At 38.5% G+C, this 16,310-nt stretch overlaps 1 protein-coding gene across 2 annotated transcripts in view; it reads left to right on the plus strand.

The window, feature by feature from the left end:
- Positions 1 to 867: 867 nt before the first annotated feature.
- The window catches only part of LOC117447092 (neurexophilin-4), a 47,120-nt gene continuing 31,677 nt past the window's right edge, over positions 868 to 16,310 (plus strand). For both annotated transcript variants that reach the window (XM_034083695.1, XM_034083696.1), the window contains exon 1: positions 868 to 1,331. In XM_034083695.1, the coding sequence (XP_033939586.1) occupies positions 1,278 to 1,331 (54 nt within the window). In that variant the 5' untranslated portion in view covers positions 868 to 1,277. The remainder of the gene's footprint in view (positions 1,332 to 16,310) is intronic.

The following is a 16,310-nucleotide window of genomic DNA, read 5'->3' on the forward strand; positions in this document are numbered from 1 at the left end:
ACAATATATTATTGAAATATAGCATGATAGGTCAACTTTAAGTTAGAAGTAGTTCTAGTTTGATCATATCAATATGCTTGTATAGTTACAGTTACAGTAATAGATCTATCTGTTTACATATATATCTATGCATCTATCGATCTACCTATTTAATCTATCTGCAAACTATTTTGTTGGTTTTCCTTGTGTAGGAATGCAGATAGTAATAAAGACACAGACCTGTTTACCTTGATTTAAATCCCATTAATAATTGCATTTATTATATAAAGCTAAGATAATGTAAAAAAGACACACAGAAACAATATTATTAGTGATATTTTAGGTTTGAGGTGGTTTATAAAAAGGGCTAGCAAAACTAGAAACTTGTTTTGATAAATCTTCATTTTTATTTTTATTGATAGTAGATATTTATGGAGACATCTTCACATAGCTTGTATGTCCAGCCATCAGTAAAAACCCAAATATATATATAATGTACTGACATATTTTAAGAAATTTAGAGATTCCCCACATTTGTCATTCTGAAAAAGTACTTTTAAATGATAACTGTCATCATTGACATATTAATAGTTTTATTGACCAAGCAGTTTAGCTCTGAAATAATGGATGAAATAAGTGCAGCATCTTAAAGTCACATTTAAATCCAACTTCTTTCTTTGATTACTCACACACTTTAATGACTATGACATAATTCATGACATCCTCTCTCAGTTGAATTACTTCGACTATAGTCACTATCCATACATTGACAGGAAAACATGTTTACATGCAGTTGTGGTCAGTGTGGTTTAGAATGAACGAGAGCTGCTGTGCGCCGTGACGCGCGCGTGGAGCGAGAGAAAAGAGAGAAGGGAAGACAGAGAGGAGGAGAGAGGGAGACTTAATTCCTCTAAATCAACCAGTCAGTATTCTAAAAACACAAGTAGCGCTGGCGATCTTCAATGAAATCCCCTCCTCGCCTACACCCTCCGAACTGACCTCGTCTCCGCGCAAACTTCCAGCAAACATCCAGTATGAGCGGAGACCCACACCATGGATGTGCCACATGATGAGGAGGACCAGACTAACTGAAGCCCCCGCTCAAAGTTTTACTCCACAGAGACCACTGTGACACTGACTGAACAGACACTCAACTTTACCGGTTTTTCTGCTTTCCTGATACTTTTTTACTTGCGCCTGACTGTTGGGATTGCTTGGATTCCGCGCTGTCTCTTATATATATGTTCAGCCGAGGAGACGTGTAGTTTTTCGCGGTGGTCCGCTAAAAGGAAGCTGACATGCAGGTTCTCGGTTGGACCATAGTTTTCCTGTGCCAGTGGATCCTACGGAAGGTGAGTTCATTATCCTCTTGAGACAAAACATACTCTACTATAAATCCCACAACAGTGATGTCTGTTTATACACACCTGCCTTTTCATTTTTGGATGATTATTTCGCAATAAATTAGTCCTTTGAATGAAATTATACTTGCAATAACGTTATTTATCCGCTCACATACAGATTTGCTTCTGAATCAGACGCACACATAGTGTTCAGTTTGTGTTGAAGGTGCCGTACACATTTATGGATCCTCATAGATTTGTTCCCCGCTTGAACTTGATTTAAAGTTGTTATTTCTTCACGGTAGCTCTTGAGATTACAAACAAGCCGCTATTTCATCTGCGTAATTGTGTTTTGTTAGTTTGAATAAAAGGGTGTGCGACTTTTGCCCGATCCCCAGACGCGCAGATTTCCGCTGGCTGAGCGTTTCCCCTTTACTCCCACAAGCAGCCCCTTTTATCTATGTATCTATTTGCGCTGCGAGCAACTTCCTCTAATTTTTTCTTCAGAAGTTAAACACGCCCGTGGCTTGTGTTATTAACTCGGCATCGCTATGGCGATGATTATGTGTGGCTTAAATGCGTGCGTGCGTGTATGTGTTTTCCCGATTGCTATACACTGGCAGTAATACATGTTTGAAAATCCCCCCATTACACAATATGATATAGAATACAATAGAAGTCTGTCTAGATCCATGTCTTTGGACTCAGCAAGAAATGAAAGGGAATAAGACATGACCTTTCACCATGATCCTCTTCCTCACCTCTGACTCCTTGATTTTCTTTCTCCTCCATGTTCCTTTCTTCTCCTCGCTCTTCTTCGTCCATTATAGATCATCTCCCCTGAACAATTTTCATTTAAAAGACACTTTGTCTATCTTCAAACACAGTTGTAAAAATATTGTATGTGTCTTTCTACACTTTCAAACTTGTTTTTTTCTTTTCTTACAAGGCCTAAAAAGCTGCTCAGGATGGGTAAAACTAGTTATTAGCAGAGGAACATGTCTGAGCGGGCGGTCGATGGGGAACCTTCACTGCTAACAGATTTTCTTAGTGGCCCATGGTGGCCGGCGTATATTTTATTTAAACACACCCTGTTGGCTGCTGGCAGATTGGGGCTTGGTTGTATTGTGACAGGTAATAACACCTAGATGCTTCTTTTGAGATGTAATGCAAATTTTCCTGCTACAAAGTGGAACTGCTGTGCCTCTTACGCATGGGAGTGCAACACTGGTGCAAGTATTAGCATCGACTTGGTATTAGATTATATCAGCCATGCTTTTCAGTAATGTACCATTTGAAATCAAATTGGATTGTTTTTCTTTTTTTGAGGAGTGGGAGGGCAGTAAGAGTTTTGTTTGTTTTTGTATGAGGTGTAAATATCACCGTGATTGAGAAGACATAACATGACAAGTTACATCATTGGGAGCGCTATTAGCTTGAAGGATTAATAAGTGAAGAGCTAAAGGAGGCACTGAAGACAAGTGAAGGAAGGTGAAACATTTTGTTTGCAGAGAAAAGGAAATAGTGGAATTATAAAAACAGAAATCAGCAGAGGAGAAGGAAGAAAAGGTAACACTAACCATCCTCCTAACTTCATTTAATGGTCTCTTTGAACAAAACCCACCCTCAATGGCCATTTACAGTAACTTAGAGGCCTGTTTAAGTGCATGTGTGAGTGCATAAGTGAGCATTTGAAAGAGAAGAGGAGATTGCAGGGAGACAAATTGATACATGCAGAATCCTTTCATGAAACCTCCAAACTCCGTCATTTATATTTTTATAAAAAAAATGCATTAACAATGCTGCATTAAAAATTCAAAAATGATTATTTTTGTATTATTTTCAAAAGTATGTTTTAAAAAATGAATTAGTTTTACCATACAGGGATATGTTTGGGTTCTTACAATTGCATTAAAAAAACTACAAAAAACACTGCATATGATGTCCAATGCTGCAATATTCAAATTGTTTCCACCTCGTGCTTTGAAGCGATATCTACAGTAACAGCACTACAAAAGAAGAAAAGATGTGTGAAAAGCTGCTTTGCTGTTTTATGCTCCCAGTAGAAACAATAGCATTAGCCGGCATCTCAACCTGACAAAATCCTCTTATCTCCCCCCATAAAACAACTACCCAGGGATATTACAGCTACTGAGTCACTTTAATTTCATTATACTGTATATCCTACTTCCTTTGCAATCGTTCTCAGATATTCTGCATAGCTTTGCATTTCAGTCCCTGCACCAGTGATATATGTATGACAAATATAATTGTATTGCCATTCATCATGTTTGTGCCGACATGTTATGCACTAACATTCACGCCATTGTGGAAGTGGACACTTTTTTGAGCCATTGGAAAAGAAGAATCAGATGTTGTTCTACCATGGATTAAACCAGGTGGTTGGTTTAACTCCCACTCGCTGACGTTTTGTCCATCTGTCTGTCTGTGGATCATCTAAACTGTCAACCCCTGGCTTGTAATCTGTGTAAATTATATTCTTTATTCACGAACCGATTAGATAAGTAATCTGTTAAAAACATGATGACAGAAGCAATCACATTACTGCTATTGCCTATGAAATTGTTCCCTGAGATCAAAGCATCCTTTAACCTAAAAACAATGGCACAAATTCATCCAGTGCTTTAATGGATTCTAACATGGTTTGCTTAAGGTTAAGCAACAATCCATTTCAACAGCCCTGTGCCCCATTTTTGACAACCCATTACTTTAAAAAAATGAGTTATCACTGGCTTGGTGCAGTGAACAGTTTCACCTCAGACTTTGTATTAGCCTTAAGGAGAGGGGAATTTAATTTAAATATGCGAAGATGTCGTCAATTTTTGACTAATGTAAAATAAAACATTGTTACGGACATGGAGATTCTGCTTAATACCAGCATCTGTTATCAATTTTCATTTTGTGTAGCTTACTGTCAAACTTACAGGAACATAATCTTCTGCTGATTTAATTAAAATGTTCTTATAACATTTTAAGACGAAGTTTAGCATGTATCCATCATAAATATGACTACTATTTTGCCATTCTACATGATCCTCTCTTAATAATGGAGGCAAACATCTTGCACAAGAATGTGTTGCCAAAATTCATTACAAACATGTGCACCCTCTGTTTGATTGACAGCTCGACTAGACCTGAGAGGTTCTAAGAAAGGAAGCATTATTTTTAAAATGATTGATAAGGAGATGGTATTATTTTTAATGCACAAAGGAAGAGAAACCCTAAACATTTTCCAGCGGCTGCTGCTGAGCAGGACTGTTGTCTGTGTTTGGTTCTCTTCCTGTTGGAGCCACCTGTTCCTGTTTGATATGCAGTGTTAAAGGTGTTGCTGGGTCAGAGGATCATCTGCTTATCATGCATAGTAAATGCCTTTCATCACTATTTTTTAATTAATCTCAGAGGTGATTTCAGACCGGTGAATGTATTTAGATTATTTATTAAACAACATTGTATATAGACCCGTACACAAAGGAACCCCCTTTCAATAATCGATTATGACCCACTAGAAGTGTGTGGCGGTGTGTGTGTTTGCAGAGGCCCTGTCCTATGCCTGTATTTTCTCTTTCTTTTCATTTTGCTGTTCTGATGTTCCTGGGCGTCAACCTCTTTGAAAACTGAGCAACTAGGTGCAAGATTGTAAGCGTGCATCCAAGAGGAAACTCAAAATGTTTTGGAAAAGCCACGGAGGAAAAAAAAACCCAACTGAAACAAAAATATTTTTCCAAAACAAGATTGAATCTTGAGTTGGGTTTTACCAGCTGGCAAGCACAGTCACCTTTTTTTAGGTAGGGAGGAGGGGCACTCTGAATGTTGTGTTTACAAACCTCAACCAATGAATCCCACACATTTCAACTTTTACTCGAACAAATACAACAATGCTCATTACAAGATCAACTAAAAAGAAAAGAAGGAATGACCTCCCACAATTTAAAGCGGCAACATTTAAAGCAACACATTCGTTTGCCAATACTGTCCGCCGTCGCAGTTGAATTGTATCTTGTTGAAGGATAAACTGAAGATTTTAAAGGTGGGATTCTGTTTTGTAAAGCATTGAGTATGGTCACAGTAGCCTACTAAAGTTGGCCAAAAAACAAACAAAAAGTAAATGCAGTCCAAGTCTCTTAGCATCATGAAAGTCCTGTTCTCTTTCACATCTTTCCTCAACGTAATGACATTTTTCCATTGAAGTCAAGTAAACGTGGCTATGAAAAGACATTAGGAAATAATTAATTTGTACTGCTTCACATGATTTCCAAAGTCATGATGATTCACCCGCGGGGCAATATGACTGTAACAATTTCATAGCAAAAGACTGGCATTGCCATCTGTAGAGGAAAACAAAGAGGCTCCTGACCATGCAGCCCCACTCACATGAATAATATAAAAACAGTAAATGTTGAGGTGACATGTTAGTTAGTGAGCAATATTAGTTGTGATGTCCACTCTGAATCTGCAGATCATTGAGCAGAAGTCTATACTTAAGGTTCTGTGTACAAACACAGTTAAACTCACCACAGTTAAATGATCTATCGGCTCCCTACATTCACCCTGCTAGTACTATCTCCTGCTATGCAGTTGCACCCTGGAATGATTGATGTTACTGTTAATTTCCAGCAGCCGCTACTTTGTTTTTACATTTGCGGACATTTTTACAGTGCTTTTCTAACCTTGTGACGTATTTGCTCTGCTTTTGTCCCAGGTCTGAGCTGTTGTTCATAGTTATTTCTAAATGAATCCTTTTTTAAATAGGACAAGGATGCTGTGAATAATCAAGTACATATTTCTGTTTAATTTTACAAAGTAGCCTCCAGCTGTCATAAGAGTCTTGCTTTGGTTTGGATTGACTTGTTGTGAATGCCAGATGGTGGGCTTTTACATAACTGCAAATAACATTGGCAATTGGTTGAAGCTTTTATGTTGGAAAGAAAAACATGGGAATCAGAGAAGCAGAAGCAGACAACTTAAATAAAACGCCTCCCCCTGTCCCGTCTGGGCTCTCTCTGGTGTTCCAGAAAGCTCAAGTTAAAATAAAATGGTAAACAAAATGACTTTCACATAATAACAGTTTATGGCATCATGGCAGCGATCAGATACCACCTAATGTGTTTCCATTTGTTTCTTGTTGAGTGATTCAGTAATGAACTGGCTGAATTAATTGTTTGTATAATTTTGAAATCAGTGGGATTTTTGAACAAAAAAATGTACTTGTATTATAATGTTTGCAGATAAAACATGTCACATGTAACTGATTGGATAAAATCCTGCTCAAAAAAGAACATTGTAATAGCTGCACAGATTGTATTTGCATATTTGAGAGTTATTCTAAAAACAAGGTATACAAAACCTAATCAGAATATCTTAGAGTCAATGTTTAAACCTCCTTTTGGACAATAAATGGAAATGTATGTCTTTTGCAGGGCTTGGTGTCCCAGCCAAAGAAGAATCCAAATAAACTTGCATTAAAGCGCCAAATAGACGATACATTTGCATAATGTCATGGCTGTCATATTGTAATGAGGTATATACTTTGTTTCTTTCCAATGAGCGCATGATTAAATTCTCTGCTGATGATTTTAAAACATGTGAAGCACTGGTTTATTCAAGTAAGAAGGGAGGGTGAAACTTAAGTCACTTATATTAAATATGTAGGGTTGTTAAATATTTTTCTTTCAACCCTATCTTTGACATAAAAATTATCTGCCACGACCGCCTCAATATGTGTTTGATAAAACCAATAAATACAAACTAATTGTGATTGAAGAGGTTTTTGATTTTAATATTTAGTAAAAAATAACGGCCTCAAAAGACAAGTAAAAGTCTTGAAATCAGGATTGTGAATGTACAGACTTATGATCAGGTAACTGTACTTTCATTATCTAAAGTAAAATAACTAGTAATGCAGAATAAAGACTTTGAGAGTGTTTGATATTAAATATATATATTGCTGGATTAGTGTGGCAGTTGCTTTACCAGATATGCAGTATTTCAATTTTGCAGACTCATGGAGATGCACATTTTCTTTGTATACTATTTTGTAGTTGTAACTGCAAACTTCCTATTTAATAACTTCATCATATGTTTTGGTCTTTGTGTAATATCTTTATCTTATATTAAACATAATGCAGTAATCAATTCATTTATTTCCCATAAATGGTAGAATTACAAAGTATAGTTTACAGAACACTCATTTGGAGTGCAAGTATACATCAACACTGTCCTAGCATTTGAATGTACTTAGTTTCATTACACAACTGCCAAAGGCCAATCAATGTAGAATTTAAGAGGGTGCAGCCAACTTCAAATTTAAACTTCATAATTAGATCATATTAAACGCTCATTAGAGATGAAATCGATCAGTGCTAAATTGATGGCAAACATTACAAAATAATAATATTCCTATTACTGTCTGTCTTCGAATAAAGAGCTATACATGTAAAGCAGTCATTGCTGCTAAATCTTTAAGCCCAAACAAAGTAATCTAAGTAGTGGTTAAAAAGTCACTGTGCAGCGCAAATATACAAATAATAACATAACATATTTGTTCCTGTTGTTGGAAAAATGAACTCTAGAGCTTCAGTAGATACACCGCAAGACAGAGGCAGAACTCAGGCTCCACATCAGACCGTACCAGGCTCTCTCACTGCCAGGACAATCTGGGGAAAGAGGCCTGTGGACAACTGCTGCCTCAACCCCAAGAGGGTCTCACATCTCGTGGCCTGACCCCCACCCAGCCCCTACGCAGCCTCCAACACACTCTTTATGTATCTGCCAGCTTGGGTGGTGGAGGAGGACTTGTTGATGATGGAGATTATCGGAGATGTTTAATGATCTGTGATGATAAAGTGCAAAAAGGAAGTCTTTAACACTCAGTTTTGTTCCTATTGTTCTAGTTTCAAGATTCAAAGGTTTTAATGTCATATGCACATAAGCTACAGTGTAGAAATGGCAATGAAAATCTTATGACCCGAGCTCCTCCAACGATGCAACATATATAATAAAATACAAAGCAAACACTGAAATAAAACAATGCAGAGTTGGAGAGTAGCTAGAGACACGGCAGCCATCCATGGCGCCATCTTCCTCATATTCAGTTTGTGTATCATTATGCTTTTTCTATAATTTATCTTTTATACTATCTCAAATTCTGAGTTTCCTATGTATCCTCTATTTGCTCGGTCCATCTTTCTGTCTTTTATTCCCGAGTGAAGGAAAGGAGGACGAGGGCAGGGCAGCCAAAGCACACATGGAGGTCCAGGTCAAGATAACCACACCTGTCTTAAACTGAGCTCTACCCCCACCGCAGAACACACACTCACATAGCATTTTAATGCATCCTCGCCTGCCTCAATAGATGGGCTACCATTATTACAATAGTGCTGTGTTACTCACCAAGCCTTACAGAACGACTGGGGAATATTGCTCCCTGAGAAGAGTTGCGGAGGGCAAAAAAAGGGAATGCATGAGAAGACGATAACGCCTGAAAAGGAATCAATTCGAAAATATTACTCGTAATCTGTTCGGCGAAAGATATATGAGGCCCAGAGGTGCAGGCATAGAATGGAGCTGTGATCAAATAAATTATGCCCAAGCACAGTCATAAACACATGTATACAACTGAGATTTAAAATTCAAGAATCCTTGCTACAAGAGTGCCCGATTGTTCATGTTGTCATGACTAAGGTGTGATAGACGAAGAGCTTATCTATTACACGACAATTACCATTAAGGTACTACGGCCATGATGGCAGAGGAGAGAAAATGAACACTTAGCTGCAGCCGATAAAGGGACATTACGACTGGATGTGCCGTGGCCCTGTAACGCTGTCTGCTGAGAGGGCACACATCCATCACCGCACAGTGTCCTCCTGAACAGGGAAGGGCAGGGAGAGCTCCACGCTTCATCCATTATTTCACTTCTAAATGTTTGCTTTACCTCGGAGTGTGGTGAAAAACATGTTTTCTTACACTGTTTAATATAGTCATGCTCCTTAATGCTTAGTAGATCAGTGCAACCATTTGACATGGTTCAAACTCATGTATTAAAATTATCATTGAATGAATGTTCATATTCATAATCTTGTCTACTGATTGTTTGAACAGACAGTTCCTGATTTAGAGCTTTTTTTTTAATTTCTGCCTATATTTAATTTAAGTTCTCGTAAGAGTTTTTAGCACTGGTAGCAACATGGCTGAAAGGATGGCAATGTTGGTCAGCCCAGTCCATGACCTGTTTTTTTTAAAACAGTCATGGTTCCAGGAGAATGACTCCTTAATGATCCCTTTACTTCATCTACGGCCAAATATCTGCAAAACTTGAGACACCGACTGTAGTTTGTTATGTGCTAGTTAGCAAATCAGCATACTATAATGCTAAACTACGATGGTAAACATAGTTAACATTATATCTGCATAAAATCATGTTAGCATTGTACATAATAACGTTTGCACAATGCACCCAAAGATCAGCCTCACGGGGTAGCATGCCTGGAGAGTCTTTAGTCTTGAAAGACAACATTTCATATTTCAAAACTTAAGTAGACTTTTAAGAAAATCTTGTTGATATTTCTCAAAGACATTGAATAGAGATTTGGTTCTGGTATTGTACTGAAGCTCAGTTTTTCATATTAGCACTATTGAAAAGCGGCAAGTATTGTAAATGGCAATACTTTGAAGTGGCTGGTTTTAGTTTGTTTTCTTTAGAAGGCCTATTCAATTATTAGTTTGCATGGATCTCCGCTGTGGTTTTGTTGTTGTCATCCTCTTTTGCATGACTTAATAAATAAGGCCGCAGGGGGAGATTCTGGGTGTAAAGCGGTCAGCCCTACTTTGGATTGCTCTACTGGTGTTGCTCCAGTTTGAGAGGTCCCCAGTCTTCTTGGTGATGTGAGCAGTGTGTTAATCTCTCTCTCTCTCTCTATTTTTCCTGGCTGCGAGGAGCAGAGTTGAGCTTTGGAAATAAATCACATCAGAATGGACGCTTGGCTCCTGATCGTGTGCACTGTGTTTGTTTCATACATGCATGATGAGCAGCTCAGCTCTCGGTGGGGGCCACCAGTTATAGCATCACACCGCACAGGCATTGCCTCGGCTCCCGCTGGGAGAAAGCACACGCTGGTTTCATACTTTTGCTATTTGATATAGCAGTGTGTATTCTTATGCCGTCACGTGTGTTTACTGGTGCGAGAGACAAGCATGAGAACTGAACATGGCTCACGCTGAGTGCTGAATTGTTGCATAAAAAAATAAAACAACAGGTCATGCATGTGTGTGTTGGGTTGTGGGTGTACAGTATATGTCCAAACTGTATATATTAGATAGATTAGATTTTTCTTTTTCTTTACCTACACATGAGCACAATGTTTGTGCACGAGTCCAGCACCCAGGGTTTAAAGGTATTACACAGCCTTGGGTTTTCACATCTTGTGATTAATAGTGACACACCTGGGGGAGATATATAGAATAGCATTTTGTGCATTTAATGAAATATTAAAGTGTAATCCGAGTGACACCAAATATCATAACTCATGGTGCAGGCGGGAGAAACGCTCAGGGTCAGTATGGTGTGAAGACCCTGCCACAACTGGGGCTGTGGAGGAGGGATTAGTTTTTATCATTGTTCTGCATGTCATGTAATACATTTATATAGACATGTATTTGGATTTATTGGAAAACTAAGGCAGTATGAGAGAGAAAGACATAAGCTACCCAGCTACACATGGTGACCCATCTAGTAAGCCCCGATATGCACTGAACCGCAGCATCTTAATAAATAAAAAACCTGTGGAAATCCACTGGACATATAAGAATATCAGGGACTCATATCCCTGGGATATTGTCCATGTATGTTTTTCTTTAAAGAAAATTAATAATAATGGAGTCTTTTTTGCATTCTTCCTGGATTTCAGAAGCTACATGGGATGCATTATTAAGATGAAAGCCAGATAATATGCTACCAGCTGTGCTTTCTTTGGAGGGATTTGTTTTCCTGGACCGTATTCTCATGTCAAAACTTCCTTTATATTTATTGTTTACTGGACTCCAGCTTAATGGACAGTGGTCAGGAGATTTCAGGGGAGAAGTGAGCACTCGGCAGAACCATTTGGTCACACATGCCTCGCACCTCTCAGTCTATTCCTCTGTCTTTCTCCCTCACTGTCTTTCATCTTACACCTTTCCCACCTGCCACCTGCCTGTCAAAACCTTCACAATCGAGCTTCTATCTTTCGCTCCGTAGCCCCATTTCTCCTCTTGCATGCTCTTCGCACTTCTTCCTCTCTCCTGCTCCCTCCGCCTTGATACCGGTCATGCCCGGCCTGCAACTACCTTTGTGTCTGATTAAAATGTAGCCCTTGAAGAAATAAAATATGTGAGTAGAATTTCATAGTTTCAGCTTGGAGCTCCTTGCGCTCTGATAGCTTGTACTTTTCTTTTCCCTCTCCTGGTGCTTTCTGGCTCCAGTCACCATGTTTCTCTCTGGGTGTTTCTGGATCAAGACATGGCAGTTCTCGCTGCTGAATTATATAAAATCTCTTGGTTGGTTTTTAGTTAATTAGCTCTAGCAACGAAGAAGCAGGGGGGATGGGGAGATTGATGGCAGGAGGGAACGGAGTGGTGTGTGCGGAGGGGGCGGGATAGACATTCCCTCCTTTAACTTGGTCCAACTTGGCCCAAAAGAGGTTGCTGGGGAGGGAGTCTAGGTCAGGGTTAGGAAGGAGAAGATGTGCAGAGCAAACTCAACTTGAGGCTGTGTGGGCAAAAAAGGGAACATCAGGAAATAGCCTCACATCTTAACTGCCCTCTCATTGGCAACTTCACTTCATTAGTCCCCACGCAGAGCTTAACTGTCAGCGTGTGCTAGAGGGCCTTGACTTGCATGTTTTTTATGTAACCACAGATGCTGAACAAGGAATTGTTTTATATTAACGGGCTGTTAGATGTCAGTGATGAAGTTCATTTTTAGAGAATATCCTTGTAGAAACGACATTTGTTTACTCCCTTCAGCCTGACGATCTAGCTATGTTTGTTTGGGTTGGAGACATCAGTTGGATCAAAATGCCTTGTCTACATCCTGTTTAAACAATGGCCTGATCATTTACAACCTGAGTTAAAGCGGCAGTGATCAGTTGACTTTTAAACTGTCTTTTAGTCAATCAACAGAAAACTAAATTGATATTGGATTTATCATTAATCGCTAAGGGATTTTTCATACACAAATAGCAGAAAATGCACGTTTTTTTCCAGCTTGCCAGTTATGGAAATGTCCTGTTTCTCATCATATTTAACTAAATATCTTTAGGTTTTGGGATAAACAAGACATTTTACCACATTTGGCTTGAGAAACAGTACATGTACTACCAAAACTAGCTCGTTTAATCAAATACAAAGATTTCTCTCTGCGTGTCCTGGTTAGAAAAAACACAGATGGAACCAGTTTTCTGAAGCCCGGTTCACTTTGCTCACCAGATGTCACCCTCCCCTCGACAGACACTTGGACCAGACCCCAACCTGCATGTAGCGACATGACCAGTCAGTGACAGTGACATAATGTGGCACCTCGAGAAACAGACAGAGAATGAGGGCTGGGAAGTGACAGACAGAAGGAGAACCACATATGCTGCGGCAGCGAGAGGCAGGACGTCTCTCTGCAGACGGCTGTGCTTCTGTGTGTTCAGCTGAGGAGAGTGTGAACAATCTAATGCAACATAAACAATGGAGGGCATCAGTGGAATCAGTGTAAGCCTCTGAAAAACCAACTGGTGATCAAACTCCTCCCCCTCTCTGTATGTCTTCAGGCAGTGAGCCTATACTCAGTGCATGTCTGCTGTAGTGAAATATGTTGCATGAGTGACTGTGGGAAGTTCAACTAACTACAGTTTAGGGATGAGAGACGGTGATCGCTTGAGTGAATGAAGTTAATTTGCGAGTTCTGTGATGCATTCATCTCATAGACACTGCTAGACGTTTCAAGTCTTCATTTTATATCATTCTCGTTTTTTGTAACAAAATCTTTAACTATAAACCAATGTCCTTTTTTTCTGTGGTTACTGAATTTAGAGTTGGATTATTTTTTTTGCCTCAGGATACAGATCCGCTCAGTAAATGATCGGCTATTTTGAGAAGAAATACCCGTATTCCGTATTTTTGTTTCATGTGCCCAATATTTTCAGACTGCTGCTACTTTGTCCACATAGATAGACATGATTTGTATTTGTTTTTTTTGTTTAAAATGACTACCCATTTCCCTGCTGGCTCGGCTTTCAATCCAACACTGGCCCACCCTTAATGGAGGAGCATTTCTGATTATCTTTATCTCTTCTGATGATCTTTAAAGACCTTTTTGTTTTCCTATTACTGAGCTTTATTTTTTTCCCCCATATATTTCTTTAACTAACAGAACTATTACATTGGTAATATCGTTTCTGACTTTGTTGATTGTAGTCTGGCTCTAGAGAGTATTGAAACCAGAATCCATATTAGTCTAATGTAGGGGCTCGTGTATACTAGTGAGCATCTAAAAACTGTTCCACATGATTTTTAATAAACTTTGTTATATTTAATAAACTTTGTTATATTTAATTGAAATCCAATCTTTCCATCTGATACAACCACGAGGCTGCTCGGAATATGTCAACAGCTCTTAATTTATTGGAATGAAATTCGGTACAAATGCTCACCTTATCCTAACTTGTAATAGAGTTTGTGTTATTTTAACTTTGTATCGACTCTAAATTATATCATGCCACCATTCTAAAATAAGATGATGCTTGTTGGTGTTAGCATTTAGCTCACAGCTTTGCAAAAATAAAGTGCCACTTGTTTCGTTCTTCCTTCTGTCGCTCCCCACCTCTACCACCTTCTCCTGCTCTTCACTGATATCCCTGGTCCTCTTGTTTTCAAGGTATTCATTTCCTTTACATTTTTTCTTTGTCACTCTTTGTGGTTGGATGTTTTCATGTAGTTGAGATAAGGAGGCTAGTCTTGCTAAATCAGACAGCGGAGTATTGAGGGGCCAGCATCGTGTCCTGATAGCCTACTGAGCCACATAAATCAAACACCGGCGCACACACAAGGACAGAAAGAAAGAGATTAAAAAGATATCTGTGAAAGATTGACTACCCTGTTGCCTTGTAAAATAGATCTGCCATCAGGTTAAAAAAAACATACTAGTTTGAATATGTATGTGTGCAGTAGTCTGGTATTAAAAAATCCTTGTGTGGACCTTGAAAGAGTAAACGCTCGCTGAGAGAGTGACACGCACCCAGAATGTATCCCGTGGTTTACTATCTGAACATCATTCTTAAAATGGACTTGAGGACTCAACCTTAGAGTAGCATAACATATGATGCATCCACAAATGTTGTTTGACATTATTGTGGGCCTCAAGGTTTATCACAGCTTACAAAATCTCATCAGGCAAAGCAATTTGTATTTAACTGGATGTGCATTATTTGTAGATTGCAACATACACTAAATAGAGATTCAAATGAGATTTACAACTTAATGTTGCTGATAAATGTGTTTTGTATTTTTTTCTCTGATGTTTAATCCACAAGGTCAGTGTTTACCACATGCCTCCCTGTATCACCCATATCATTTGGTTAATTCACATCCCCCCCTCCCTTTTATTTTCATGTTAATAACAGATACACTACCTGCTCCAGTTATTATCTTTTACAGGACAGAGTACAAAAGGATCTGACATTCAATGTGTGTTTCTGACCATTTTTTGTAACACCTGCGAAACACCTCTGGTGTGTCCTTGTACATTGCCTCTACATTAAAATGATTTCTATTTTGGCGCAAATTGATTTCCATCTGTGATAACAAATGTCCTTTGTCTTGTATCAACCCACCCTCCCATTTTCATTTACCACGTCTGATGTAGCAAAGATTACATTCTGCCGTGAATGATTCAGTTAATGATTTGATTCTTGTTGTTAATTGAGTTATCAAAACCCTGTGTCACATTTTCATTTTAGAAAAGGAGAGCACAATTTGTCGACACTCTTTCTGACTTGTTATGTGGATTAGTCTGAATGCCGTGTGAGATGAAGAGGTGTCAATCCTTTAAGTCCCAGAGGTTTCCCACATGTACATGCAGTCATGGATTTGTGTGACAATATTGCTTGCTTAATTTCTTTCTTTTTTTAGGCATCAGGAAAATCAAGAAAACGATTTGGCACACAGTTTATTGAATAACATAAAAATTTAAAACAAGCTTTTTCAGATGTCAGAACACTTCAGACTATCAGTATAATAACAATTATTATTAAATGTTTGAGACTGACATGCAAAGACATTGAATCAACTTGAAATATTGATTTGTATGATTATTGGCAGTTACCCATTATATTAACCTGATGAAAATAGTTACTTTTAAAAAGCCATGGCTGTTTTCTGTAGACTCACTTACCTAACTACTGATAACACAAGCTTACCATGCTTTTTAATGCAATGAGATGTGAGAGAACATTCTGTGAGTTTGTGTGAAACTTAAATTGTCCTTCACCCTCTTATCAAGGATGTGTTCATTAAAATGCAGTCATGAGCTTTAGTTATGGTAAAATCCGAAAGACTATTATAATTAGCATGTTGGCATCTAAAAAAACTCTCAAACACTTGATATAAAGGGAAAACCCTTGTGTGTTCTCATGCTAAATAACATAACACAGCTTTACTGGTACCTATTTAGGGTTGTTTGTCAGGTGTTCACGGTGCACTCACTTTATTTTATTGTTTTATAGCTTAGACAGATGTTTGCCTAATCACAACTTTTTTGTAAGACACTAACTCTGTATTGTAAAAATGCAGTGTGATAACATTCCGATGTATCTGTTTCTTCTTAGTGTCTCAGGAAAATGTCAAAGTGGTGCAACAGCAGCAGCAGGAGAGAAAAAATATCCATGCTGCATTTCATGTTACAGTTATAGTATTTTCCAAACACTAATATAGGGTTGCAATGCTTGT

The sequence above is a fragment of the Pseudochaenichthys georgianus genome, chromosome 5, assembly GCF_902827115.2.
Source record: "Pseudochaenichthys georgianus chromosome 5, fPseGeo1.2, whole genome shotgun sequence".
In the NCBI taxonomy this organism is placed as follows: Eukaryota; Metazoa; Chordata; class Actinopteri; order Perciformes; family Channichthyidae; genus Pseudochaenichthys; species Pseudochaenichthys georgianus.